Source organism: Bubalus bubalis, chromosome 14 (assembly GCF_019923935.1).
Source record: "Bubalus bubalis isolate 160015118507 breed Murrah chromosome 14, NDDB_SH_1, whole genome shotgun sequence".
NCBI lineage: Eukaryota > Metazoa > Chordata > Mammalia > Artiodactyla > Bovidae > Bubalus > Bubalus bubalis.
This window is the reverse complement of record NC_059170.1, coordinates 37065646-37093545: the sequence shown is the minus strand read 5'-3', so window position 1 is coordinate 37093545 and position 27900 is coordinate 37065646. Positions and strand designations below refer to the sequence as shown.

Here is a 27900-nt window from a genome sequence, read left to right as displayed (position 1 = left end):
TTATATTCTCTCACTTTGCTCACATTGAAGAATCTTTCGTTTTCAGGGATAAAATCCATGATCTTGTAAATGTTTTGTTTATTCACTGATCTAGTAGCAGACATTTTTTACTGGACACAACTCCAAGGGTGGGGGTTCAGCAGTGACCAGAGGAAAGCCCCTGCCCTCATGGAAGAGGCCTGGGTGGATGGTTAGAAGGTACCTGTTGTGGAGGAGGCCATGGAGGTGCTGTTAGTGGGGTGATGAGCCACCCTGGGGGACAGTGAAGGACTGGCCATGAGGCACCCTGCCGGAGGCAAGGAGGAGGCCTGGGCCCCAGGGAAGTGGGTGGGCATGGAGGGCGAGCCCTACCAGATGCCGAGTGGAAGCAATGAGGACTCGAGTGGGGGTGAGCTGGGGCAGCGGTAGCAGACCCCGGATGTGTGAAGCTGTACCTTCCCTAGCTGCCGAGCACTTGATAGCTGCTCTCTCATCCACATAATTGCCAGTTCTTACAACTGAGAGTGTGCATACTCAGCATACGTCTGACCTGGAGGCCACACTCACAGTCTGGCATTTCTGCTCACTGCTGTCATTCTCCTTCTGGAGACTTGAGTTTCCCTTCTGAGCCATTTTCAAACCTAGGAGATCCAACCTTGCAAGGAGAAAGAGTAAGTTGGAGGAGTTGGTTGGTGTCTAGTGGACACATGTAAGGGGAAGGCAGGGAGACAAGGGAGCCCTGTGGGATCTCCATGCTTCTCAGGAGTCTAGCAGTTTTTAGGAGCAGACCTCAGTGTCTCCTGAGCAGAGAACACAGGGTGTGTGACAGCTGTGTCTGCCCTTAGGGCCCGAAGGAGAAGCCTTGGTGTGCAGGTGGCATGTGGACACACGTGTCTGTGTTCAGACAGCTGACGTGCTTCTAATCAGATGCAACCTGTCCTCATAGGCCCACCGATGACAGCAACCAGCCCCCAGGCCGTGGCGTCCTCTCCATGCATGGGCTGACCTATGGGGTCATCCGAGTGGACTCAGAGGAAAAGCTGTCTGTACTCACCGTGCAAGACGTCGGCCTCGTGATGCCTGGAGGTGAGGGTGGGTGTGGGTGCAGAGCCACAGACTGGAGAACTAGCACCCCCCAGCCTTTCCTGCAGGGCCCGCCTTGATGGGGAGTCTGAGATAAAGATGGAGCTTCCCGTGGGACAGGGAGGCTTTCTGTTCAGACAGGCTCAAGAGACTGGAGCAGGTGTGCCGTGTTCATTGGTTTCAGGGCTCAGACTGTCCTGGAGGCCGTGTGCACTGGCTGACGACACACGCCATGTGGTCTCTTCTCAGTGTCATCCTCATGTCTGCATGGTGTGTAAATCCCATTTACACCCTAAGCTTACAGCAGTGCACAGCTATGAAATGTTGTTTTACCGCACCAAGAAAATCACAGCTTGCTTCAGGGACTGTGAGGGCCTGTTCTCTTTCACTTGTGGTTTTGCTGCAGATGCTACTTCTTTTTGTGTTCTTTTTTGTACCCATTCATTTCTCCTCTCCAGCTCCCTGCAACTCCCTCTCTAAAGTAACGTGTGCTTGCTGTTTTGCATTCAGCCATCATGTGTTCAGTGAAGCCTGATGGGGTTCCCCAGCTGTGCAGGACAGACGAAGTCGGGGAGCTCTGCGTGTGCGCGGTGGCCACGGGCATGTCCTACTACGGCCTCTCGGGTATGACCAAGAACACCTTTGAGGTAGGTGGCAGGTGAGCCCCATCAGACAGCTTTTGCCAGGTGTGTGGAATAGATGTAAAAGGAGATGGTGATTTCTCAATAGAACATGTTCATGGTAATTAAAACGGTTGTACTTTCTCCTGCCATTTTTTATAGCTTTTAATAAATTTGGCTTAGCAGCCTTGTTTTCACCTCATAATCAGAGCTGAGAAAGAGCAAGTACAGTTTCTCTAGAGGCAGCTTTTTTCCTCATTGCCATTCTCACCTATCTAGAAAGAGCAGCAGCTGATGGGTGGGGGCTGGGGAGCGCGCAGCCCTGCCGAGGCGGAGAGCAGCGGCCTCGTCGGGGACTGTCCGCCTCGACCAAGCATTCGCACTGCACAGCTGCCTCCACCACACAAGTGTGTGTCCGTGCTTTGTGCACATGGTGTGGCATGCAGTTAGCACACAGAAGTGCACACTGCCTGGTAGACCCAACATTCTCAGAATTCTTACCATTTCACCAAGTGTGCTGACCTTAGGAGGAGCACACTTTGACTAAGTTGTATGTTAGTAAATATGAGTTGATTGGGGATAAATTTTTTAAAGGCTATAAATAGAACTTTGGATGTGAACACATGTGATGTGGCTTGTACAGGCAGATCAGTTGGGTCAGGATTCAGGTTTCTAAGTGCCCTTGAAACTGAGCCAGACACAGTCTAAATAAAACCTATCTTCTTTTCTGTGTGGCTTATGTGTTAGGTGGGAGGAAACTAGGGGTCGAGTTTGAACTCATGGTGGGGCTGCTCCCTCTGTATTTTTGAGTGTGTTTCCAGTAAGGAAGACAGCAGTCTAATGAACAGGAATCATTTTACTACTGACAGATGTTATTTAAAGTGCACCTTGCTTCTCCACTTAACCATTTTTATGCTGTGGTTTTATAAGTAGAAGAATGAATTAATGTTCGTTAGACTGTGGCAGGCCTCTTCAGAGGGCCCTGCGTGTGGGCTGGGGACGAGTTGTGAGAATGGGAATGGGGATGGGGGATGGGTGTGCAGCCTGGCACTCATGGCAGCTGTGCAGACCTGGGCTTCTCCAGCCAGGGCCAGGTGAAGAGACCCAGCGGAGGGAAGCAGGAGCAGTGGGTTCCATGGAGGAGGGCGGATGTTGGGCTCCAGCAGGCACTCAAGAGTTCCTTGTCCCCAGGTGTTCCCGGTGACGAGCTCAGGGGCCCCGGTCAGTGAGTACCCCTTCGTGAGGACGGGCTTGCTTGGCTTCGTTGGCCCTGGAGGGCTTGTGTTCGTGGTGGGCAAGATGGACGGGCTTATGGTGGTCAGCGGGCGCAGACACAACGCCGATGACATCGTGGCCACAGCACTGGCTGTGGAACCCATGAAGTTCGTCTACAGGGGAAGGTGGGTGTGCTCTGTGGTTGGTATGGTTCTCCACAGGCTACACTTTTTATATAAAGCTGCAGAAAATTGCTTAAACTAATGGGACTCTGTGTCCTCCTCTGTACATTGAAGCCCCTGAACTCTGTGACTTCTAAGATTCTGTGCAGTTCTTAATGTCCAATTTTATGAAAATTTTCTGAGCCCAATAAATGTATCTTCACTAAATTCTCCAAGTTAAAGAATAATGTCCATTTGAAAGCATATTTTTATTTATTTATTTTTTGAAAAGCATATTTTTAATTAGTAAACTACACAAAAGAACCAAGCATTTATCTTGCTGCAGTTCATTCACCCAAAGGTAACAAATGAGCCATAAACTGCCTGGAAACTGCCTCACGTGGGTTCCTTCTGGGTGGTGTCCCTGACCCCTGCTTGGCACACAGCCAATGCTGGATCACTGACCATGGCTCCTAAGGTTTTGCTGATTTGGAGGAAGTCAGCTGCTCTGGGTTTCGCCCTGCATAGTTTAGCTGGCAGGAGCAGGAAGACGCAGAGCTTTGGGTTGGGTGTAGCCCAGCCACCTTTGTGCAGAGGACCCCCCAGAGGGCCAGTCTGTGCTTCTCCTGAGAGAATCTGGGCTAGCAGAAAACCATCAGCTCCCCAATGGCAAAGTTCTGCTCATTGGGAGAATATTGCTTCGCAGGTACAAACTCAAGATGCAAACTGCAGGGCCCAGTAAGTTTCAGCAGTTTTGATACCTGCACAACTCCTGCTTGTCCTGAGGCTTGAGGCCCATTGCCCAAGCTGCGGCAGGCTGCTTCCACAAGAAGTATGGCAGTCGTCCTCCACCTGCCCCCTGGCTTTGTCAGACTTCTCCCCTGTGCTTTTGTGGGTGAGCGCCTGGGAGTTGGAAGCTGCAGTTTTCCTTTCTCGGGGTGTAGTTGGTGCTGAGAACCCCTGAGCTCTGTGGTCATAGTAGCTGTGAAGCCCTTCATGGCAGGGCCAATCCTCTGTGAGCATCTCCAGCGTGTGCTCACTACCATGTCCTATCTGTATCCACAGAATAGCCGTGTTTTCAGTGACTGTCCTGCACGACGAAAGGATTGTGATTGTGGCTGAGCAGAGGCCAGACTCCACGGAAGAGGACAGCTTCCAGTGGATGAGCAGGGTGCTGCAGGTAGCTCGCGCCTGCCCTGAGCCCCCTCCCTGCTCACGTCATTTTTCCTGTGCCATTGAGTGCTCTGCTTATCCCTCCTTCTGACCACAGACTCATCAGCTACCGAACCTGGGCTCGCCTCCTGGGGCGGGGTGGGGAGCTAAACAGACCCGGCCTAGGGGTCAGAGGTGTGCAGAGCTGCTCCCATTCGCTCGTGGAGTTCGCAGCAGGAGTTCTTGTTACAACCTTGAGAGCGTGCTTTTTTCCTCCCAGTGTCCACTGTCGTGTGTGTGGTGTTCCACACGTGCTCCGTAACCTGTGTGTTCTGCTTGGGTTGGCGACCTGCCCTCCTGACCTCAGTGTCTCCATGATGGGAGCTTCGCGAGTGCTGCATGTACTTCTGCGTGGTGTGCTCTGCACAGTCTTGAGTATTTGCTCCTTGTCTGTTCACTATACCTGCTTCACATGGTTCTTTCTCTTTTGGCTTTCCAGGCAATCGACAGTATACATCAAGTTGGGGTTTATTGTCTGGCCTTGGTTCCAGCAAACACCCTCCCCAAAACCCCACTCGGAGGCATCCATTTGTCCGAAACGAAGCAGCTCTTCCTGGAGGGCTCACTTCACCCCTGCAATGTCCTCATGTGTCCCCACACGTGCGTTACAAACCTGCCTAAGCCTCGGCAGAAGCAACCAGGTACGTCTGAAGGGCTGTGAGGGCCTGAGGTGGTCCTGGGTCTGGGCCAGGGCCACACAGACCCCGTTCTCAGCCTTCCTCTTCTCCAGTCTCTGGTTATACACTCTGGCAGGTCAGCCTCCTCCTGAACACTGTCTTGCTGCCACATGTGGGAAGAAGGTAGTGGAGTCCAGGCCCAGGGCGAGGGCCACAGGGGAAGGAGAGGTGCTGGTAGTTACCCGAGCCCAGCCTCCCTGGCAGGTGTCAAACCTCCTTGAGGACTCTGGCAAAGCACCTCTCAGGGTCACCGCTCCTTCCCATAGACATTAGAATAAAGCCTGCAAACCTGTTCCATAACTTACAGCCCTTGGAGCCTGTGAGGAGTTCTGCAGCTTCATTTGTGGTGTCCTCATGATGCTGAACATTTGTCTGCTGCTTTACAGTTTAGGGAAAGTGAAAGTTGCTCAGTTGTGTCCGACTCTTTGCAACCCCATGGGCTGTATAGTCCGTGGAATTCTCCAGGCCAGAATACTGGAGTGGATAGCCTTTCCCTTCTCCAAGGGATCTACCCAACCCAGGGGTCGAACCCAGGTATCCTGGATTGCAGGCGGATTCTTTACCAGCTGAGCCACAAGGGAAGCCCAAGAATACTGGAGTGGGTAGCCTATCTCTTCTCCAGCGGATCTTCCCTTCCCAGAAATCAAACCGGGGTCTCCTGCATTGCAGGCAGATTCTTTACCAACTAAGCTATCAGGGAACATGTAATTATAAGCCATCTGACTTGCTCCATCTAGCAACGATTATGCTCTTTAAGGTGGCACCCAGTTACCAATGAAGAGGAATTTATTGCAAGAATGTGGTGCTAGTATAGTGATGGAAAGCCCCCAGCCCCCAGGCTTGACATGCAAACAGACCAGGGGGGCGGCTGGGCGAGCCCAAGGGGTGTTAGAACGACGAGTAGCAGGCCTGGCACAAGCTGCCCACGCCTCCACACATTGCTGGTATTAACCTGACTCATCCTCTTGGAGTCTTAAGGAGTGGGCGTTCCTGTCTCCATTTTATAAGGAAATGAGATCATGCCACAGAGGGGTTCAGGAACTAACCCAAGGCTGTAGGGCCAGAGTATTGGAGAGACAGACCCAGGCCTGATGCTCTTTGCTCCACTGATGAAGCATGGCGGGGCAGAGATCACAACAAGTCAGCTAGAGATAGTTGACAGGCCCTGGGTATAGCGCAGTGGCGGTAGACATAGGAACCAGGCCACCTCCAGAAGCGAGCTTGATGCAGTGAGAGTGAGCAGCCTCTCCAGATTCAGGTGAGGACACCGGTGCTGCAGGAGGAACGGGTCACCCACTGGCTGACCACCACCCTCTGCCAGCAGAGTAGCCTGTGGGGCCGGGCTGGGACTCCCATGTTAGAGCTTATATCCTCCTTGAAAGAGCACACAAGGCCTTAGCTCTCACTGCTTTTCGGGCACCTTAGGTTGGCATTTACCAGTAATCTTTCTCTAAAGTTTTCTAGTATTCTCAGATTCCTTATTAATGTTCTTCCTCTCTTTTTTTCCTCTTGCCTCCGTTTTGTTGTTTCGACCCCTGTTTATGGTATGGAGGGTAGAGTTATTTCCCAGTGAAGCACCCACTTCTTCACATCCTGTGGGCACTGGCTTTGGGTGGCCAGCCAAGAAAGACACAGGGCACAGCCCTTCATGAGCATGAGAAATGGATGGGGAAAAAGCCTGGCATGTTTTTACTGAATGGACAAGAGTTTCTGGGCTCCCCAGGGAGGCTTCACTCACTGAGCCTCCCTCTCCCTCCTCTAACCCTGTTCATTCCTGGACACCTTGACGTGGTGTCCTGGCCTCCAGTGGGCCCAGGTGCTGGGACACAGTTGGTGGCCAGAGTTCAAGACAGATGCTTAAGATGAAGGATCGCTGGTAAATGCATGACCACTGCAGGGCTGCAGTACTCAGATGTCGCTGGATGACTGGGAACTCTGGACAGGGAAGTGTGACCCCATGAGTGGGCTCTGAGAACCGGCTGGTCACCTGCCTCTCGGGGCACTGAGTAGTGCCAGGGCATCCACACCACTCTGAAGCAACGCGGAAGGCACAGCTTCATGTAACTGGCAGTTTTAAGGAAGGATGCTCTAATAGTATCTGGTGTCTCTCATCTGTTCTTGTTAAATAATGAAGGTTATGTGGCTCTCTGTCATCAAAAAGCTAGTTTTTTCCAGCAAAATACTGAATGCCCTTCACCAGCGAACAAAGGCAGTGGCCTGGGAGGGTGCTTAGGGGAGATGCTGAAAGCTTTATTTCTGTGCCCCCTCACTTGAGATTTGCTCCTGTTTGTCTTTGTTTTCATGGTAATGACTTACTTGAAACCCTGTTCTAATCAGGTTTTTCAAAGTCACATCTTTGAAAGGAAATTAGAGTAAGCTCCTTCCTGAAGTGGGAAGTCATATTTTCAGGAACTTCGCTCGTGTCCTACCTCATGTGTCTCCCTCATGTGCGTGCTGTTGCTGCTTTGCAGAGATCGGCCCTGCCTCTGTGATGGTGGGGAACCTGGTGTCTGGGAAGAGGATCGCACAGGCCAGTGGCAGAGACTTGGGCCAGATAGAAGACAATGACCAGGCCCGGAAGGTGAGAGCTTGCCCGGTTCCTCTCCACTCCTGCCCAGATGCTGTGTCACAGGTGTTACCGACTCCCACTTGCCCTCTCTGCCAGCCCAGTGTTCGCAATGATGGCCTTTCTTCCTGTCTCCCTGCAAGACCCTCCTGTAATCTTGTAAGGAAAGCGTGTTTGCTGGGGTGCAGTGTTTTAGGACCCCTCACGTGGCACAGAAATGGGTAGGTGATGCAGCCCATGACCAGCAGGCCTGAAACCAGCATCTGCAGTCCCTATCCTGTCTTGGTGTTCCCTGCACACTTGTTCCTGGTTACCCACCAGCCCTGACTGGACACTCACACTGCCTCATGGCCACCTTATAGTGAGGTTTCAGTCCTTGGATCTTTGCAGTTCAAGGAAGTGTCAATTCAAAACCCAGGTTTAAAAGCCAGACATTCTTAAAGCAGCATTGGGAGTTGTAGGAGGAATATTTGGGCCCCACTCCACATAAGCACTAGACACACGGTTTGTCCCACACAGCTGCAAGTCCCCGTTATAGCATTCAGCTGGAGAACTCCGGTGATTCACCAAAAGGTGGCCCCACTTTGTGTGGGCTCCAAGGAAATATGACAAAATCAGCCATTTAAGATGTTGCCAGTCTGGTAACATGTAGTAACATGTTCAAAGAAAGTACTTGATGAGCATGTTCCACACCTCACACTGCATTTCTGTCATAAAATGGATTAAATGTGGCGATTGCTGTGTCGGTGTCATGAAACAGGGCTGTCCTTGTTACTGCAGACATGTTAGTGAGTACATGTGATCTGTGTGATCTCAGGGCTGTTGCATGCCTTCAGAGTTGACCACTGTAAACACAGCAAATTTAAGAGAGCCCATTTTTGAAACAGAGTAGATCTGAGTCTATCATTGCAGCCCCCAGAAATCATTGTTACAACTTGTGGAAGCCCCAGGAGAAGGGATGTTTCTGTGTCGACTACTCTGTCTATAAGGGGAATGGCATCTTCCCATCCTTGGGCAGATTTCAGAGGCCTTCCCTCGTGGTGGCACGGCCCCAGCCCTCCAACTGCTGGGTCTGAATCAGGCACAGTGAATTCCAGTCACTGCCAGGAAAGCATTGTAAATGCCTGATTATCCTGTTGATTATATTTGTCAGAGATTATCCTCTCCCGACTTCAGGCACTGACAGACCCTACTGTTAGATGCTGAGGCCAGCCCAAATGCCCAGGATGGTCTGGACCTAACAGCTGTGCTCTGTTCCAGTTCCTGTTCCTCTCGGAGGTCCTGCAGTGGAGGGCGCAGACCACCCCTGACCACGTGCTGTACACGCTGCTCAACTGTAGGGTGAGGCCCCACCCGTGTACCCTGGTGTTGCCTGTGTGCACCATGATTTCATGCTGCTGTTCCATACTCTCCACTCAAACCTTTCTCCGTCTTACCTGAATCCTTTTGTTTGTTTGTTGCTATTTTGATTGAGACCTTTTACCTAAGAAAGGTCACTTTTTAATATAAGGGTTTGAGTGTGCGTGTGTGCGTGTGTGCGTGTGTGTGTGTGTACATGTGCTTAGTCGCTTGGTTGTGTCTGACTCTGCAACCGTTTGGACTATAGCCCTCCAGGCTCCTCTCTCCATGGGATTGTTCAGGCAAGAATACTGGAGTGAGTTGCCATTTCCTCCTCCAGGGGATCTTCCCAACTCAGGGATCGAACCCATGTCTCCTGTGTCTTCTGCATTGCAGGCAGATTGTTTACCTGCTGAGCCATCAGTTGTATATATACACACATACATTTATGTATGTATATATTTATGTACTTATATATATACACACACATATATATAGCATGTGTGTATATATACACATATATTTGTGTATGTATATATTTTAGCAATATTTTTGCAGTATCTCCCCCTAAATGAGTGGAGAATGTCTACAATAGAGAATAGTTGTGGATCTGAGAGGTATTTATGTTTCTTTTTATTATTTAACTACCTTTTTTTTTTTTTTTTTTGGTAAAAAGTCATGTTTTAGTTATAGGCTTTCATTCTTAGGAGTGAAAATAATTTTTGTAGTTAAGGTTCATATTTACGTTTCTCATTAGAAAAGTAAGTCATCAGATTGTGCTCCATAATAGTACTTAAGAGTAAGGCCTTAAATGTACAAGCAAATAGTACAAACAATGAGCAGTAAATGCAGAAGTCTTAAAATACACCTGTTTTTGTTTACTCTGGAAATAAAGCCTGAAAACTAGATTTAGTTAGGTCCTCTTGACTAGTGTGGATGCTTGCAACTTTTAAGACATTATAGCTCTTCAGAGATGCAAAATATCACAATCTTTGTGCACAAAGGTGCCTCTTGTCACTTAGAGCAATCAGTTAAGGACAGTGAAAGGAAATGCCAACAATGTAAGTCCCTCCCTAAATCTCTAAGTTGGACATCCAGCTGCAGACCAGTTTTGCAGTGATTTAGTTTGTAGAAGTACCTCTGGTCCTCCTGTGACTCCGCTCATCTTGGCCCTGCATGCTGAGCTGACCTCAGCAGTTCTTGTTCACTGTGTCTGTTCAGACCGACCCCAGGAAGAGCCTTAGAAAGCCCTCCCGCTCCCCAGCTTCTGTGAGGAACGCTTGCTGTCCCTGCCGTTTGGTGCCTACACTTGGACCCTCTTCGTAGGATTAAGTCTCTTGGCTCAGGGCCCATCGGTGCACATGGGGCATGAGCCCAGGGATACGGTTACCAGAAGCCTTGTGTCTGATCTGAAGCCAGCCTGCCTGCTGCGTTCATCTTTCTCCCTTGGCTCTGCCTCAGCCTGTAAACACAGATAAGACTTCTTTTCTGGCACTGGTGCCTGGTTGTGTCCCAGTTACTCTGTAATCATTGCTTCTGACTTTCTTTGTCCTCTGCCCTGGCATTTCTCCTGGAGACTGTTGGTGACTCCTTTTTTTCTGTAGCATCTCTTGTGGTGTCTGGTGGTTCCCAGCAGCACCTCCAGAGGGGCCACTGGAGCTGGAGCCTTATCCAGCCTGGCCTCAGCTTCGGGAGGGACTCCTCTTCGGAGCCTCTTCCCTGAGCTCCCTGAGGGTGACCCTTCCAGAGCTCTGGGTGAGAGGAAGTTTCATTGCTGTCACAGACACAAAGATTCAGAAATGATTTGGTTGTATTGGTAGACTGTAGTCCTGTCAGCAGGAGGAAACAGCTGGTCCAGCTACGTGTCACTTGGGGGCTGGCAGTGTGCTGGACAGGTCAACTGTGTCCCCATTCCCAGATCGTGAGTTCACAGTCCTTTGCTATGGCCAGACACGAGGTCATTGGGGAAATGTGTTCACCAGAAATGAGTCATATTCTCGAAGGGGTGAGTTGTGGAGGTCAAGCCCATGTGTAAGCTTACTTCAGGTCAGCGTGGGGACAGCATGGCCCACGGTAGTAGCCTTCCTTCAGACAGGAGGCCTGCCTTCCTTCTGTCTCCCAGGCCTTCTGATGTGGCGGCAGCTACATCCACAGAGCTGGATGGGTCAGCAGGGAGTTGGTGTCTGCGCTCATCCCCGTCCTCCCAGAGCCCTGTGCGCACTCAGCACAGGTGTTCAGTCTGAACCGCAGGTCAGGAGCATCTTCTCCATGGCGGTCACAATGGAATTTCCATTCACCCAGCCTTCTAGCTCGGCACCATCCAGTAGAAATCAGCACAAGCCAAATGCACAGTTTAATATTTTCTGAAAGCAAAATTTTGAAAAGGTGAGAAGAAACAGCTAAAATTCATTCTAATAATATGTTTTGCTCAATATCCCTAAATATTGTCCTTCCAATGTGGGGCCTCAGGCCGCTTCCAGGCATCCTCCATTCCGGACGGCCCCTCAGTTGTTGCAGGTCCCAGCTGCGTCGTGCCACCTGTTTACTGCCCACAGCACTTATTTGTATGCCCTCCTCCACAGCATCGTAGTCCATAGTGTCCGAGCTGTTGTGCTAGGCTTGTAGGCAGAAGTGAGGATTCGATTCACTGCAAATGGGGAAGGACTTATGTTCTTGGAACTTACATACAAAGAGCATCTGTTACTTTTTAAAGAAAAACACCAGCCAACGCCTTTACCTTTTTTTACATTTTAAAATGTAAATCATTTTTGGCTTTTTCTTCATTCCTGAGTATGTTTTTATTTGTCATTATTTAATTTAATGTAAAACTTTGCAGTGGTGCCATGTTTACAGTTACCTACACTGAAATCGTTGTCTTCAGAGTAGCAACTGGGTGGTGGATCATCCTGCATTGCCGTTTTGTCATGATACCAGCCAAGACCTCTTTCACGGAAAGTCAGCCCTAATTTTCTGTGATGTACCTTTTCCTAGAACCTTCTTATGCGGTGGGTTTCTGTACTGAAAACCCACCTTTTTCCATGAATGTTGATGAGGATGCCAGCTAATCATTGACCTGAAGATAAATGGCGTTTTGTTTTTTGTCACAGTGAGCGCTTTGGAAAATGAAATGCGTGATTGAAAATTAGCTTTTCTCCTGAGGTGAAGGGCCCCATGACAAGTGATGTTGCATGGTGTGGGGCTGGCCAAAACCTGTGTCCTGTGATACTCTCTCAATGTTGAGCCTGCAAGCAGAGACCTGGGGGGAAGGCTATGTTGGGCGTATTGGCACCAGCTTGCCACGAGGGGCCCCAGGTCTGGTGTAAACCCTGTGGGTGAGAAAGGGTATTTTGAAGCAGTGGCGAAGATTGCTGAAGGACAGAATGCAAGTAAATCTCATCATTTTGAAGCATCTGGAGATGGATGTTCTCAGAACCAGTGTCAGAGCGTTCAGCTACTCGTGAGTCATCGGTGCTTCTAGCATCTTATAGGCTTTGTTATGTGACAGGAAAGCTGATACTGATAGGGGATCAGTGCTGGCTCTTTGGATAACTCAAAGAAGAGCAGTTGAAAGAGTTTAACAGCTCAATCCCAGAATGCTCGCTTCTTAAGATAAGACCTGCTGATGGACCAGCACAGGCAGCAGGGTGGTGGCGGGAGTCCCCAGTTGGTACTGCCGCCCCGCCAGCAACTCCACTGGTCCCGGCCACAGCCAGGAGTGCAGTGCTGGCGTTCCTCCAGGACAGCTGGCATGCAAGCATGGGGGCTCAGGGTGGGGGGTGGGGGGTGGTGGTGTGGGCCTCACCTCGGTGTACTGGGGGCTGGTGCCCCATCTTCACTTTGAAGAGCTCGCAGGACTATTGGGTGAAGAGGGATATGTTTTGGTTCATGTGCACACATGTGTTGCACAGGAATGATTGCTCAGAGGACTGGTCCAGCTGCGAAGGCACCAGTTCTCAGATTTCAGCTGGTCCCAGACACCAGCCTCATAGGTCTTTCTATGTTTACCTGGCTTTGCCACATGCTGCTCTCTGGCTCTTCCACTTTCTGTGTCTTTTTCTGTTTATTGTTTAACCTTCCTCACAAGGAAGATGATTAAGGAAAATATTTGGGATGAGAAGGTTCAATTCAGAGAATGGTAAGCATAGCCCCACTGTGGGGGAGGCTGGTCTCAGCAGGAAGGGGCCTGAGCCTGCCTGGCAGCTGTCTAGATGGCCCCCCTTCTCCACCGGCCTATGTGCCCCAGGCCATCAATGATCTTGTGAGTGTTTTGGGCAAATGCTGGCCGCTGGTATATATATCCTTTTAGGGTTCACATCTCACTGGATCCCACACACCCTGTGCAGATGTTCTGCTTGAGTGGCATTTCTAGTGTCTCTTCACACACTTCAAATCACCAGGTCACCCGTATCCTTTAACGGCCCCAAAGATTCTGGTCTCTCCTGTCCACGTTTCTCCTCCCACACAACCAGCTGCTCTCACCACCTCCCTGTGGACAGTCTTCTTCATGTCACTGTTCTTGGAAACTCCCCACCTCAACAGATGCATCAGGCTCCTGGTGCCCACCATCCTGTGTCCAGCTGCAGGGTCTTCCTCACCCAACACTCCTGTCAGGTTTGCACTTAGTGTAAGGAGAGGTCCTTCCCCCGTTCATCCCTTTAAAGTCGGAATTGATGATACAGCAGTTTTTAAATAGCTGTAGACAATGGTCTCCTCTTACCTGGGAATATGTGCAAATAAGTGAATCCTCAAGGGAAACTTTTTTGGATAAGTTGTATGTTTATAATTTATAGTTTATTCTTGCTTTTATAAATAAAGAGTAAATGTCATGTATTTTGATATCTCTTAGTACCTGTTTTGCTACTGATTTTCATCCTCAGTGTTTTTTAAGGTACTTTTCAATCCAAATGTGTTTATTTGTTCCTGTGTATTTAGAAGTCTACATTAAATGAATTTGACAATTCCCATTTTTCCTTTTGTTTTTTTTTTTTTTTTTTGGATGGTTGCTTTTCTGGGAGTTGGTTTGTTTGTTTTCTGACCTCCTTGACTTTTGATGTAGTCTTTTTTAAAAACAGTTTCAGTTAGTCCTATTTTTCATAGTTCAGATCCTCCAGATTTATGATTAATTTCTTATTGCCCACGACAATTACACATAAGTCCCCAAATTACTAGATTGATTTTGTTTTATACTTTTAGCTGTTTTTTTCATGTCCAGTAATTGTTTTTTAAATGTTTCTTGTTAATGCAGATGTATCTGGAGTCATCTTTGGTGTTGTACTTCCTAGCTACTGGGGAGGAGAGGAGAGCAGAATGCCAGTGGTGGGTGGTCTTTTGAGGGGGTAACGAAAATGTTTTGAAGCTGGCTGTGGTGGGGGTCACACAACTCTGCAGATACATCCACTTAATTGTACATTTTAAATCAGTGAGTTGTATGGTATACAAAAGGCATCTCAAAGCTGTGATATTAAAAAAACATCATACCCATTTGTTCTTGTGATACTCAGGGCACAATAGCAAACTCGCTGACGTGTGTCCAGCTGCACAAGCGGGCTGAGAAGATAGCCGTGATGCTGATGGAGAGGGGACACCTGCAGGACGGGGACCACGTCGCCCTGGTCTACCCACCAGGTAAGAAACGGGGTTGTGCAGACCAGCCCGTGCCTGAGGGACCCTGCATCACACCCATTGGTGCTCGATGGCCTTGCTGTATTACCACCAAAATGGGCCCCTACCCCGGCCTGGCTCACAGGGTGGACTGTGTGCTGCGTGCTGTATGACTGATGATAGGGGCACAGACAAATTGGTATTTCAGAGACTTTTGTATCGAACTTTATTAGCTATCTGAGGCAGTTCATTTAATCAGTAGTTAAATACTTGACCACTGAGTGGATAATCAGGAAGTTGAGTTTAAAGACTCCTTAGAGGGGTGACAGCAGTGAAGCCTCTGGGCTGCGTTGGCTTCCTGTGCCTGAGGGAACGGGGCTGCTGGGGGGCTGTCCCTGAAGTCTGACAGACGCGTGGGGGCGGCCCCGTGCCTGCCTGGCTGCTCCAGCTTGGTTGTCCTGCTGCTGAGTCTCACTGAAGACTGCTCCTCTCTCTGTGCAGGGATAGACCTCATCGCTGCATTCTATGGCTGCCTGTATGCAGGCTGCGTGCCCATCACCGTCCGTCCCCCACACCCACAGAACATCGCCACCACGCTGCCCACCGTGAAGATGATCGTGGAGGTAATGGCTGCCTGCAGGGTCTGGCCCGAGTGCTGGGCTTGTAGACTACAGAGCCTGGGCTCCGGGGCTGGTGAGGGCGTCTGTAGTCCCAGAGGTGGAGGGGGCCCAGCCTCTTTGTTCTAGGAGCTTGCTGTTTTGCTCTGGAATCAAGATAGCAACTTGTGCGTAGAGTTAGGGGCTAGAGAGCAGTTTTGCCACAATGCGTGGGAATCAAATTCACTCCCTAGAGAGGGCACCTCTCTGGACACTGGGTGATTCCCCACCAGGCCAAGGAACAAACCAAGAGGAGTGGGAAAGTCAGACATTTTAATGTTTCTTTCCTCAAGACTGAAAAGCAGCCTGTTCCTTTTTGAAAGTACAGTTTGTTTTAACTTTTTTTGTTTTTGTTTTTGGTGAAGTTTAAGAGGATTAGGATAAGTTTTTCCCCTTAGAGGAGGAACCCCAAGGGGCATCACAAATAAATACTTGTTTGTAGTTGTGTCAGAGGACCTTCAGGGTTGTCACTGTGGCAGTAAGTGCTGAGGCTGTGTGTGGAGAGTGAGCGTTTCTGGAGGATGGGGAGGGTGTGGTGAGAGTGGGTAGTTTGGGTGGTGCTTTCTGAGGTGACGGCCACACAGTTGACACCACTCAGCTCTAGTAATTGCCAGGGCCTCAGTCCGCACGAGCTCTGCTCATGTGGTCTGTGGTCAGATTCCCAGTCACATGGACCTCCGTTGGCCCTGAATGAGGCGGCTGTGCACGCAGCCTACCCTGGAGCTACACAGCTTCCACGTGGTACACAGCTGGCATGCAAGCAGGCATAGTCCCCTGTCCTTTACCCTCCTCCTCTCCGTGCCTTGTTCTCTGACCCTCAGGTGAGCCGTTCTGCCTGTCTGATGACAACACAACTGATCTGTAAATTGTTACGGTCCAGGGAGGCAGCTGCGGCGGTGGATGTCAGGGCCTGGCCCCCTATACTAGACACAGGTTGGTTCTCAAACTCACCAAAAATGTCTGTTTGCTCATCTGCTTTTCCACTAAGTCAGAGATGCTAACAGCTTGTTTTCTTCTCCAGATGATTTGCCAAAGAAGCGGCCTGCCCAGATCTATAAACCTTCCAACCCAGACACTCTAGCTTATCTTGATTTCAGTGTGTCCACAACCGGGATGCTAGCTGGAGTGAAGGTGAGAAACAATCTGAGTAGTGTGCAGTTAGCAGGCCATAGAGCGATGCTTAATTTTCATTCTTACGTGTATAGGGCTCTGGTGGGGCCTGGCATCAAAACACGGAGAGAGGTATATGCATATGTGTGTGTTCTGTTTAAGCTATAAAATGCGTGACCATTTCAGTAGTTAGCTAGGCTGACTGATTCTTTCCAAATGTTCAAACAGTGTTTTTGTGTATAACCACAGCTTCACCAGCCCCTAATAAAGAAACTGCCTATGTTTTCCTTTCTTGCTGGTTCTCAGATCCCAGTATTCTATTATAAAACTCTGTGCACAGGAGTTCCTTGCATTTTTAACACAGGTCTCATTATAACAGGCCAGAATGCTGCTTGTTGCTGTTGCTTTTTCCCATCAAAAAAGGGAACTAGTACATGTGTCACCTGAATTAGGACTCTCCTAGGTTAGGCAGGGTCCTCATCAAGATACCGTTGAGTTCTCTAGCCTCAGGAAGCCCTGCACCTATTATTCGTCTGCTTGCTGAGCTTGCATAATTGTCAGTTCTCTTGCTTGACTTTTTTTTCCAATTTTGTATTTGTAGTAAAATACATGTAACATACACTTACCACTTAACCAATTCAAGTGTGTGGTTCAGTGGTATTAAATTCATTCACAGTTCTGTGCTGCTCTCAGCAGCACTCACCTCCATAACTCATCTTCTAAACTGAGACTCGACCCTACCTGCCAGCTTTCTGTCTCTGCAATTTTGACTGTTCTAGTACCTTGTTTGCAGTCCATGGGGTCGCTAAGAGTCAGACACAACTGAGCAACTTCACTTTCACTTTTCGCTTTCATGCATTGAAGAAGGAAATGGCAATCCACTCCAGTATTCTTGCCTGGAGGAATCTCAGGGATAGGGGAGCCTGGTGGGCTGTCGTCTTTGGGGTCGCACAGAGTCTGACACGACTGAAGTGACTTAGCAGCAGCAGCAGTACCATGTTTACGTAGAATCATACAATATATGTCTTCCTGTGTCTGACTTATTTCACTTAGCATAGTTTCTTCAAGGTTCATCCATGTTGAAGTATATATCAAAATTCCTTTTTAAGGTTGCGTTAAGATTTCACTGTATGTGTTTACCACATTTTGCTTATCCATTCATTTTTCAATGGATACTTGAGTTGCTTTCACATTTTAGCTATTGTGAATCATGCTGCATTGAGCATGGGGTGTATAAATATCTCTTTGAAACATGGCCTTTAACTCTTTAAAATATATATCCAGGAGTTGAATTGTTGGGTCAAAGGGTAATTTTATTTTTATTTTGGAGGGAATTATCATACTCTTTTCTACAGTAGCTGTCCCACTTTACCTTCTCACCAATGATGCACAAAGTTTCCAGTTTCTCTACATTCTTGCCAACACTTGGAATTTATTTTCTGTTGGTTTTTCTCTTTTGAATGTCTTCTTTTTCTGTGGCTGAGCCTCATGGCTTGTAGGATCTTGGTTGCCTGACCAGCGATTGAACCTGGGCCATGGCAGTGAAAATCTGGAACCCTGATGATTAAATCACAAGGGAACTCCCTGGGCATTTCCTTTTTGTTTGTTTGTTTGTTTGAAGTGGCCTTCCTAATGTATGTGAGGTAGATCACACTGTAATTTTGATTTGCATTTCTCTGAGGATTAATGATACTGAGCACCTTTTGGTATGTATTCTTTGGAGAAATGTTTATTCAACTCCTTTGCTGATTTTGAATTGATAGTTTTCTTATTGGTGTTGAGTTTTAGAAGTTCTCTGATACCCTTATCAGTTACATGCAGATATTCTGTCCCATTCTTTGAGTCGCCCTTTTACTCTATGTAAGTGTTAGTTGCTCAGTCGTGCCCGACTCTTTGCGACCCCATGAACTGCAGCTCACCAGGCTCCTCTGTCCATGGGATTTTCCAGGTAAGGATACTGGAGTGGGTTGCCATTTCCTTCTCCAAGGGATCTTCCCAACCCAGGGACTGAACTCTGGTCTCCTGCACCGCAGGCAGATTCTTTACCGACTGAGCTACAAGGGAAGCCTCTTTTACTCTATGGATAGTGCCTTTTGATGCAGAAAATTGTTTAGTTTTCATGAAGTCTAATTTTGACTGTTGTTTTTTTTTTAACCAGTGCCTTTGGTGTCCTATCCAAGAAAGCATTTCCAAATCCAGTGTAGTGAACTTTTGTCCCATGTCCCATGTTTTCTTCTATAAGTTGTATTGTTTTAGGTCTTAAATTTAGAACTTTGATCCATTTTCTGTTAATTTTGTTTATGGTATTAGGTTAAGAGTGTAGCTTAATTCTTTTGCATGTGGATATCCAGTTTTCCAAGCACCATTTGTTGAAAGGACTGTCCTTTCCCCATTGAATGGTCTTGGCATTCTTATCAAAAATACGTTTGATCACCCCCACTTAGTTAGCATCATGCTCGAGAGTGAGAGGTTGAAAGATTTCCAGAGAAAAGGCAAGATTTCTTCTAAGATCAGGAAGCCACTCTTATTCAGTATAGTGTTGTAAGTCCTAAGCAGAGAAATTAGGCAAGAAAAAGAAATACAAGGCATCTAAGTTGGGAAAGGAGGAATTAAAATTGTCACTATTTGCAGATGACATGATGCTTTGTAGAGAAAACACTAAAAACTCCACCGAAAACTTACAATAAATAATTCAGTAAAGTACAAGATAACAAAATCAATACAGAGAAATCTGTTGTGTTTCTGTACACTAATAATAAAATAGCAGAAAGAGAAATTAAGGAAACAGTTTTATTTACAACTGCATCAAAAAGAATACCTAGGAATAAATTTAACCAAGGAAGTAAAGGATCTGTATACTGAAAACTGTAAAATATTGATGGAATAAATTGAAAAGGACAAATGAAAGATATTCCATACTTTTGGATTGGAATAATTAATATTGTTATAATGTCTATACTACCCAAAGCAATCTACAGGTTCGTTGCAGTCCCTATCAAAATTCCAGTGGCATTTTTCACAGAAATAGAACAAACTATTCTAAAAATTAGTGTGAAACCACAAAAGACCCAAATAGCCAAAGCCATCTTGGAAAAGATCAGAGCTGGAGGCATCATGCTCACTGACATTATAAGGCTACAGTAATGCCAACAGTATGGTACTGGTACAAAAACAGACACAAAGACCAGTGACACAGAATAGCCTAGAAATAAACCCACATATAATGTTAACTTGTTTATGGCAAAGGAGCCAAGAATATGTGATGGGAAAGGACAGACTTTTAAGTAAATGTGCTTGGAGGATTGGACAGCCACATGCTAAAGAATGAAACTGGAACAATTTTCTGCACCTGTAAAAATGAACTCAAAGTGAATTAAAGACTTGAACATAAGACCTGAAACCATAACTCTCCTAGGAGAAAACATAGGGGTCAGCTCCTAGACATTGGTCTTGGAGATTTTAGTTTGACATCAATAGCAAAGGAAATAAAAGTTAAGCAAGTGGAACTACATCAAACCAAAAGCTTTTGCACAGCAAAGGAAACCAACCAATGAAAAGGCAACCTAGCGAACGGGAGGAAATATTTGCAAACCACATATTGATAATGGGTTAATACCCAAAATATGTAAAGAACCCATACAACTTAACAGCAGAAAAACAATTGCTTAAAAATGGGCAGGGGATGTAAATAGACATTTTTCTGAAAAAGATATACAGATGGACAACAGGTACAAGAAAATATGCTCAGCATCACTAATCATCAGGGAAATGCAAATGAAAACCACAGTGAGCTATCCCTTCACACTTGTCAGGATGGCCATCATCAAAAAGACAAGAGATAACATGTTGATGAGGGTGTGGAGAAAGAGAAGCCCTTGTGCACTGTTGGTGGAAATGTAACCTGGTGTAGCCACTATGAAAAACAGTATAGAGGTTCCTCAAAGAGTTAAAAATAAAACTACCATATTATCCAAAAATTCCACTTCTGGGTATTGATCTGAAGAAAATAAAAACACTAACTCAGAAAGATGTCTGCACCCCAGTGTTCATAGAGCATTATTTTACAATAGCCAAGATATGGAAACAATATCAGTGTCCGTTGGCAGATGAATGGATAAGAAAAATGAGACATGCCTGCCCACTCACCCACACCATCTGTAAGCACACAGTGCAGTATAATTCAGCCATTAGAAAGAAGGAAATTCTGCCATTTGTAACAACATGGGTGAACCTGAAGGACATCATGCTAAGTCAGAAAGACAAATGCTATGTGATCTCACTTATATGTGAAATATTTTTTTTTAAAAACCAAGCTCATAGAGAAAACAGATTGATGATGGGCAAAAACAGGTGCAGGGAGCCAAAAGGTACAGGCTTCCGGTTATAAATAAGGGCTGTGGATGTATTGTACAGCATGGAAATGGTAGTTAATAGTGTACTGTGTTGCGTACTTGGAAGTTGGTAAGAGAGTAAATCTTAGTAGCGCTCTTCATTAGACTTACTGTGGTGATCATTTTGTAAGACATACACATATATATGTTGTGTACCTGAAACTAGCATAATGATGTAGATCAGTTATACCTCAATCAATCAGTCAATTGTATGTGAAGTCTAGGGAAAAATAAATTAATGAAAAATTTTTTAAAAGTCATTTCACCATGTATGTGAGGTTCTATTTCTGGGCTATCTATTCGATTCTGTTTTTCTGTGTGTCTGTCTTTATGCCACTACCACACTGTTTTGATTACAGTAGCTTTCTACTAAGTTTTTAAATCAGAAAGGGTGAGTCCTCTGACTTTGTTGTTCTTTTTCAAGAAGCATCGGTAACATTCAGGGAAATCCAATCAGATGACTAAGAGCTTTTATTAGCCAGCTTGGGGAAAGAGATGAGACACGCCAGGAGTGAGGGCCTTCCATCCTAGCATGTAGGATCCCTGTCAAATTCTGCCCAGATGCTCTGCGCTGGTCCCTTTTACAGTTCAGCTCTGGGTGATGTGCACTCCACACTAACTTGAGAAGTATCTAAGACCATGAAGTTGGTTAAGTTTTCTGGAGTGCTTTTACTTTCCTGTTCCTCTTAGATTAGTTTGGCTAGAAAGCATCTGTGAAAATTGATGTTATTAGATATAATTTTTCTGTACTTTAAAAGAATTCACATTCCATACTGACTGTTGTGGGACTGGCTGCTGCCTTTAGAGAAACTCTTAACTGTAGCTATGCTGAGACTGGACTTGGGTTCCAGTCAAATGACAAGCTTATCTCACTGCACAAATGGGTGTGACCTTCAGCGAATCTTTACCAACAGGAGTTGTGCGTCCAGTGTGCTCTGCTGGTCCCTCTGCTGCATGACAGGTGCAGGGCTGGGTCTGGAGGTGAAGCACGAGTCAGGTGTTGTCTCTGCCTGGAGAGGGCATATGATTGGTCACGTGTCCCCATGTACTGTACAGGCTGTGGTGGGGTCGCAGTCGAAGCCACCATTCAAATGCAAGATGTCCCGACCTCATGGGCTAGAGTTACTAAGTCCTGGGGGACCGGGAAATTTTACTTGTGGCTTACTCACTGAAAACGGGAAGACTAATGAGAACCCACAGCCTACCCTCTCCTAACGAAACCAGAGCTTGGCTACAATTGTCCTGTCTAAAACCACTCTTAGCATTGGTGTCTGGTCCAGTGCGTTCTGTACGGCCTGTGGTGGTGCAAGAGTCCTGAGGCTGGGCTGCGGCTCTGGCGCCTGACACAGCCTTGCTGTCTTGCAGATGTCTCATGCAGCCACCAGTGCCTTCTGCCGTTCTATTAAGCTGCAGTGTGAGCTCTACCCCTCGAGAGAAGTGGCCATTTGCTTGGACCCTTACTGTGGACTTGGGTTTGTCCTGTGGTGCCTCTGTAGGTGAGTTTTCTCTGTATCTCTGTGATATAAGTAAATAATCATGCATGCTTTTTCAGATCACCTGTGAGCTCAGACCTGCTCATGGGAGGGGGCTGCCTGCAGGATGTGGCTCCCTCTCAGCCTGGCTCTGCATGCTGGTAGCCACACTGTCCAGCGTCTGGAAAGTTAGTCTCTGTAAAATTTGCTGAAACTAACAGAGACAGCATCTGGGTCCGCTCTGAGAAGCTGTCTGTTGGGAGCCTGTTTTCCAAGCAACTCCCAGACCTTGGGCTTGCTTCTTGTAGCTCCAAATCTTTGCATATGTCCCAGGCCTAGAACTGTGACCAGGGGCATCCGGGCTCTTTCCTCCTCGGCTTCTCCCTGACTCTAGTTGGGGGATGCCGGGAGCAGGCTCCTCTCCCCTCCTGGCAGGTATCAACAGTATGTATGGAAAAAATGAATGTTTATTGGCATTTTTCTCTAATTGTACGTATATGTTCATCATAGAAACTTTAGAAAACACAAAATAATATAAAGAAGAAAATTAAGCTTTCCATAAGTATACAACCTAGTGAAAGTGAAAAAAAGTGAAAGTCGCTCAGTCGTGCCCAACTCTTTGCAACCCATGGACTATACAGTCCATGGAATTCTCCAGGCCAGAATCCTGGAGTGGGTAGCCTTTACCTTTCCCAACCCAGTTCTCCTGCATTGCAGGCAGATTCTTTACCAGTTGAGCCACAAAGGAAGCCCAAGAATACTGGAGTAGGTGGCCTAACCCTCCTCCAGCGGATCTTCCCAACCCAGGACTCAGACCAGGTTCTCCTGCATTGCAGGCAGATTCTTTACCAACTGAGGTATCAGGGTGATTCCAGTAAATACACTATTAGCATTTTGGCATATAGTCTTTCAGATTTTATTTTCTAATATAGTGTACTACTTTTTATTAACATTTTCAAATATATGCAAGTGTTTTAAGTGTGTAGAAATGCTGTAACAAACACCAGGGCCCAACAGCCAGCTTCACATGGACTGTGTTTTGCCAGTTTTGTGTCAGGGTGATGGAAGTGTTCTAGACTGCATTGTGGTGAGCATTGTATGACTCTGCAGATTTATCGAAGTTCTTTTAATTCTGTGCTTCAAATGGTTGGATATATGATATACAAATTATACCTAAGTAAAACTTGTTTTGTTTTGTTTTAAAAGAAAACTCCTTTCCTTGAAGTAACTGAGGTATATGGCACAGACCCTACCCTGCCCATTCAGGAGGCTAACCAGTGTGACACCACAGGGCGACATGTGTTATCCTGAGTTGTACAGCTGCCTTGCTCAGGGTGCCCAAATTGTGAGAGTTATCAATTCTTTGTATGTTTTATCAAAGTAATAATCTGAAATCATTGAATTATAAATGTATACCTTTATATTAATTACCAGAATGTATTTTTTCTCTCTTTTCCTGGTCAACCATTTTTTATTTTAATTTTTTTTATTAAGGTTTTCTTTTTCAGAGCACTATTAGCTTCACAGCAAGATTGAAGGGAAAGTGCAGAGATTTTCTGTTCCACCCCACCCCCACATGCACAGCTTCCCCATTATAAGCATCTCCCACCAGAGCATATGTTTTTTACAAACTAGGAACCTACCTTGATGTATTATCATCCCAGAGTCTGTAATTTACATCAGAGCTCACTCTTGGTGTTGTAGAGAGCCCAGAAACAGACTCAAGTAAGTACAGTCCTTTGAGCTTTGACAGACGTGCAGAAGCAGTACAGCCATACAATGACCTTTTCAAGAGATGGTGTTGGAACAACTGGACATCCATCCCCGCCCCCTGCAAAAAAATGACTCTACACAGAGGCTTTGTGGCCTTCTCAAAAATAGATCAAAATACATCATATACCTAAATGTGAAACATAAAACTATAAAACTAGATGATAACTTGGGAGAAAATCTAGATAATCTTGGGTTTGGTGATGACTTTTTGACACACCTCCAAAGGCTTGATCATGAAAGAAATAATTGACAGACTGACTTTATTAAAATCAATTATCTCTGCTCTGCAGAAGGCACTGTCAAGAGAATGGGAGCAGGCCAGAGACTGGGAGAAAATGTTCCCAAAGTGTTTTTAAATTGTTCTGTTCTTTTTGAAGTTAAGATCTAAACTGAAATAGTTGAGGTTTGAGAATTTTGCAGGAAATAATTTCTTCCCTATAAGCAACCTGCTATTATTAAGTTGGAAAGTATAACAGCCAGTGCCAAGAATTCAGTATTGGTTAATAAATGAAACAGCAAGCAATCAACTTTTGTTGGATTGAGACCAAAAAAAGGCAAGTAGAAAATTGGTGAATCAGGTTTTCTGTTGTCCTGTATTAGGATTTAATAGCGTTTTTATTAGTGTTGACTTCCATTTACAGAAGTGAAGACAGAGGTGAAACTATGCTTAATTTCCACAAATGTGCTTAGTGTCTCCAACCTTGAACTCCATCACGTGGACCCCACCTTTTCATGCCCATAGCAGTCTGATCAAGCGAATCTTTTATCCTGATGTGTATTCTTAAGAAAGCTAGTAATAGGTAATTTGCATTTTGTTTTCTTCATTTTGGGTCTCCTTATTACAGGATTTAGAAGGAAAATGCTGATAACAATATGGAAACAATAGATTGTCATAATTAAGAAGTGTATCGTTATAGGGTGTTTATGTACATTTTGGTTCCCTAACACATGGGACTCCAGTGTTGTTAACTCAGCTTGGTGTGTGCTGGAAAATGGGAGTCCATGGTGACAGAGAAGTGTGTAAACTGGAGCTGGAACAGAAGCCAGGCAGGGGTTCTAGTTCAGGTGGTCCGGTTCATCCTGATTCACGAGTGGGTTGAATAACATTCAGCGCTCATGGAAAACTCCCAAGCCGTGTTTCCTGGTGGATAATTATGACTTGTATGGTGCACGATGTGCAGGGTTGTTAGATCTTGGGCTGTTACCTGGCATTGATCCAATTTTGGCCAGGATTGTTCTTTTAACATCCATTCAGCAGAGGTAAATTTTTCATTATTTTTATTTCTTCCTGCTTAATGCTGCCTTGAGGATTCTCATTGAAGTTGGCACCTGAGCTAAAAAGAAAGCTCTAATTCAGGGTCATTCCACACATGGTCTGTAGGCTGATTCTGGAGTGCCACATCGCAAAGGGCAGAGGGTGCGTTGGTGCCTATGGCACTAAACACCAAGGAGTCGTCCACTTGGGGGCTGCCGCTCATGTTGGTGTGCTCAGGGGCAGGGATCTCCCTTAGCTCTCACGACCCTGGAAAGAAGATGAGAGCTCCAGGCACAGTCACAGGACCTGCGTGTGTGAGGGGCAGCCCTGGTGTGCTGTAGATCTAGGCTTCTCTTCAGACCCCAAGTGTGTATTCTTGAAAAGCTGATTGGTTAGAATTGAGAAAACAAGTAGGGCATGCCGGTTTCTCAACTAAATGGAAAAACTGATTTTAAAGCACTGCAGTGTTGTATCGGATACAAAAACTTTGGATAAAAGCGTGTTTTCACAACTGCAGGCCTTGGCTCCATTTGTGCAGGAGTGTTGTTGGATCCATCTGACTTGCAGTAAGTAGCTGTTTGACTAGGATATCAGTATTGTAATACAGATGTATTTGCTGTTGTGCTGTTTGATCTCTTAAATAACCACCATATTATAAAGTGATCCTTAAAGACCTCAATCAGTTTCCGAAGGACAGATCTTAGAGAAAAATTGACAGAATTTTGAGTGTTACAATTATTGGAATGGCCTCTTACTGAGTTTTATATAATGACTATGAAAATAATTTTTATACGTTTCCATAGGGCTCCAATGGAATGTGCAGTTTTGCATCCTATGTGAATAACAAAACTTTTTTTTTTTTCTGTTCAATGGCAGTGGAATTTATTTTTTCTGTCTCGACAAGCGCAATAACAAAACTTTTACATTAGCAGGATTTCAGAGGAAATATTTGCAAACTTTCAAAGGAAAGTTGGGGGTATTAGAATCCTTTATCCTGAGACCAGGATGTACTGAGACCAGTCAGTATATCCTCAGAACTCTTGGATTACCTGGTGGCTCAGATGGTAAAGAGTCTGCAGGCAATGCAGGACACCTGGGTTCAAGCCCTGGGTTGGGAAGATGCCCTGGAGAAGGGAATGGCAACCCAATCCAGTATTCTTGCCTGGAAAGTCTCATGGATGGAGGAGCCTTTTGTTCTGATGGGTGGGGCCATGCTCAGAAAATCTTTAATCCAATTTTCTGTTTATGGGTGGAGCTGTGTTCCCTCCCTGTTATTTACCTGGGGCCAAACTATGGTGGATGTGGATGTGATATTGTGGATGCGACTGGTGATAGAAGCAAGGTCCAATGCTGTAAAGAGCAATATTGCATAGGAACCTGGAATGTCAGGTCCACGAATCAAGGCAAATTGGAAGTGGTCAAACAGGAGATGGCAAGAGTGAACGTCGACATTCTAGGAATCAGTGAACTAAAATGGACCGGAATGGGTGAATTTAACTCAGATGACCATTATATCTACTACTGCGGGCAGGAATCCCTCAGAAGAAATGGAGTAGCCATCATGGTCAACAAGAGAGTCCGAAATGCAGTACTTGGATGCAATCTCAAAAACGACAGAATGATATCTGTTTGTTTCCAAGGCAAACCATTCAGTATCACAGTAATCCAAGTCTATGCCCTAACCAGTAACACTGAAGAAGCTGAAGTTGAACGGTTCTATGAAGACCTACAAGACCTTTTAGAACTAACACCCAAAAAAGATGTCCTTTTCATTATAGGGCACTGGAATGAAAAGTAGGAAGTCAAGAAACACCTGGAGTAACAGGCAAATTTGGCTTTGGAATACGGAATGAAGCAGGGCAAAGACGAATAGAGTTTTGCCAAGAAAACGCACTGGTCATAGCAAACACCCTCTTCCAACAACACAAGAGAAGACTCTACACATGGACATCACCAGATGGTCAACACCAAAATCAGATTGATTATATTCTTTGCAGCCAAAGATAGAGAAGCTCTATACAGTCAACAAAAACAAGATCAGGAGCTGACTGTGGCTCAGATCATAAACTCCTTATTGCCAAATTCAGACTTAAATTGAAGAAAGTAGGGAAAACCACTAGACCATTCAGGTATGAACTAAATCAAATCCCATATGATTATACAGTGAAAGTGAGAAATAGATTTAAGGGCCTAGATCTGATAGAGTGCCTGATGAACTATGGACGGAGATTCATGACATTGTACAGAAGACAGGAATCAAGACCATCCCCATGAAAAAGAAATGCAAAAAAGCAAAATGGCTGCCTGAGGAGGCCTTACAAATAGCTGTGAAAAGAAGAGAAGCAAAAAGCAAAGGAGAAAAGGAAAGATAATAAGCATCTGAATGCAGAGTTCCAAAGAATAGCAAGAAGAGATAAGAAAGCCTTCCTCAGGGATCAATGCAAAGAAATAGAGGAAAACAACAGAATGGGAAAGACTAGAGATCTCTTCAAGAAAATTAGAGATACCAAGGGAACATTTCATGCAAAGATGGGCTTGATAAAGGACAGAAATGGTATGGATCTAACAGAAGCAGAAGATATTAAGAAGAGGTGGCAGGAATACACAGAAGAACTGTACAAAAAAGATCTTCACAACCAAGATAATCACGATGGTGTGATCACTGACCTAGAGCCAGACATCCTGGAATGTGAAGTCAAGTGGGCCTTAGAAAGCATCACTATGAACAAAGCTATTGGAGGTGATGGAATTCCAGTGGAGCTATTTCAAATACTGATAGATGATGCTGTGA

At 46.0% G+C, this 27900-nt stretch overlaps 1 protein-coding gene across 10 annotated transcripts in view; it reads left to right on the top strand.

The window, feature by feature from the left end:
- Nucleotides 1-27900, top strand: part of DIP2C (disco interacting protein 2 homolog C) — a 310254-nt gene that overhangs the window by 234709 nt on the left and 47645 nt on the right. For all 10 annotated transcript variants that reach the window (XM_044927925.1, XM_025264059.2, XM_025264062.2 and 7 more), the window contains 12 exons: nt 926-1065; nt 1573-1709; nt 2874-3082; nt 4124-4238; nt 4710-4911; nt 7419-7528; nt 8774-8854; nt 14353-14476; nt 14954-15075; nt 15930-16041; nt 16130-16239; nt 21975-22105. In XM_044927925.1, coding sequence (XP_044783860.1) covers nt 926-1065; nt 1573-1709; nt 2874-3082; nt 4124-4238; nt 4710-4911; nt 7419-7528; nt 8774-8854; nt 14353-14476; nt 14954-15075; nt 15930-16041; nt 16130-16239; nt 21975-22105 — 1593 coding nt within the window. The remainder of the gene's footprint in view (nt 1-925; nt 1066-1572; nt 1710-2873; nt 3083-4123; nt 4239-4709; nt 4912-7418; nt 7529-8773; nt 8855-14352; nt 14477-14953; nt 15076-15929; nt 16042-16129; nt 16240-21974; nt 22106-27900) is intronic.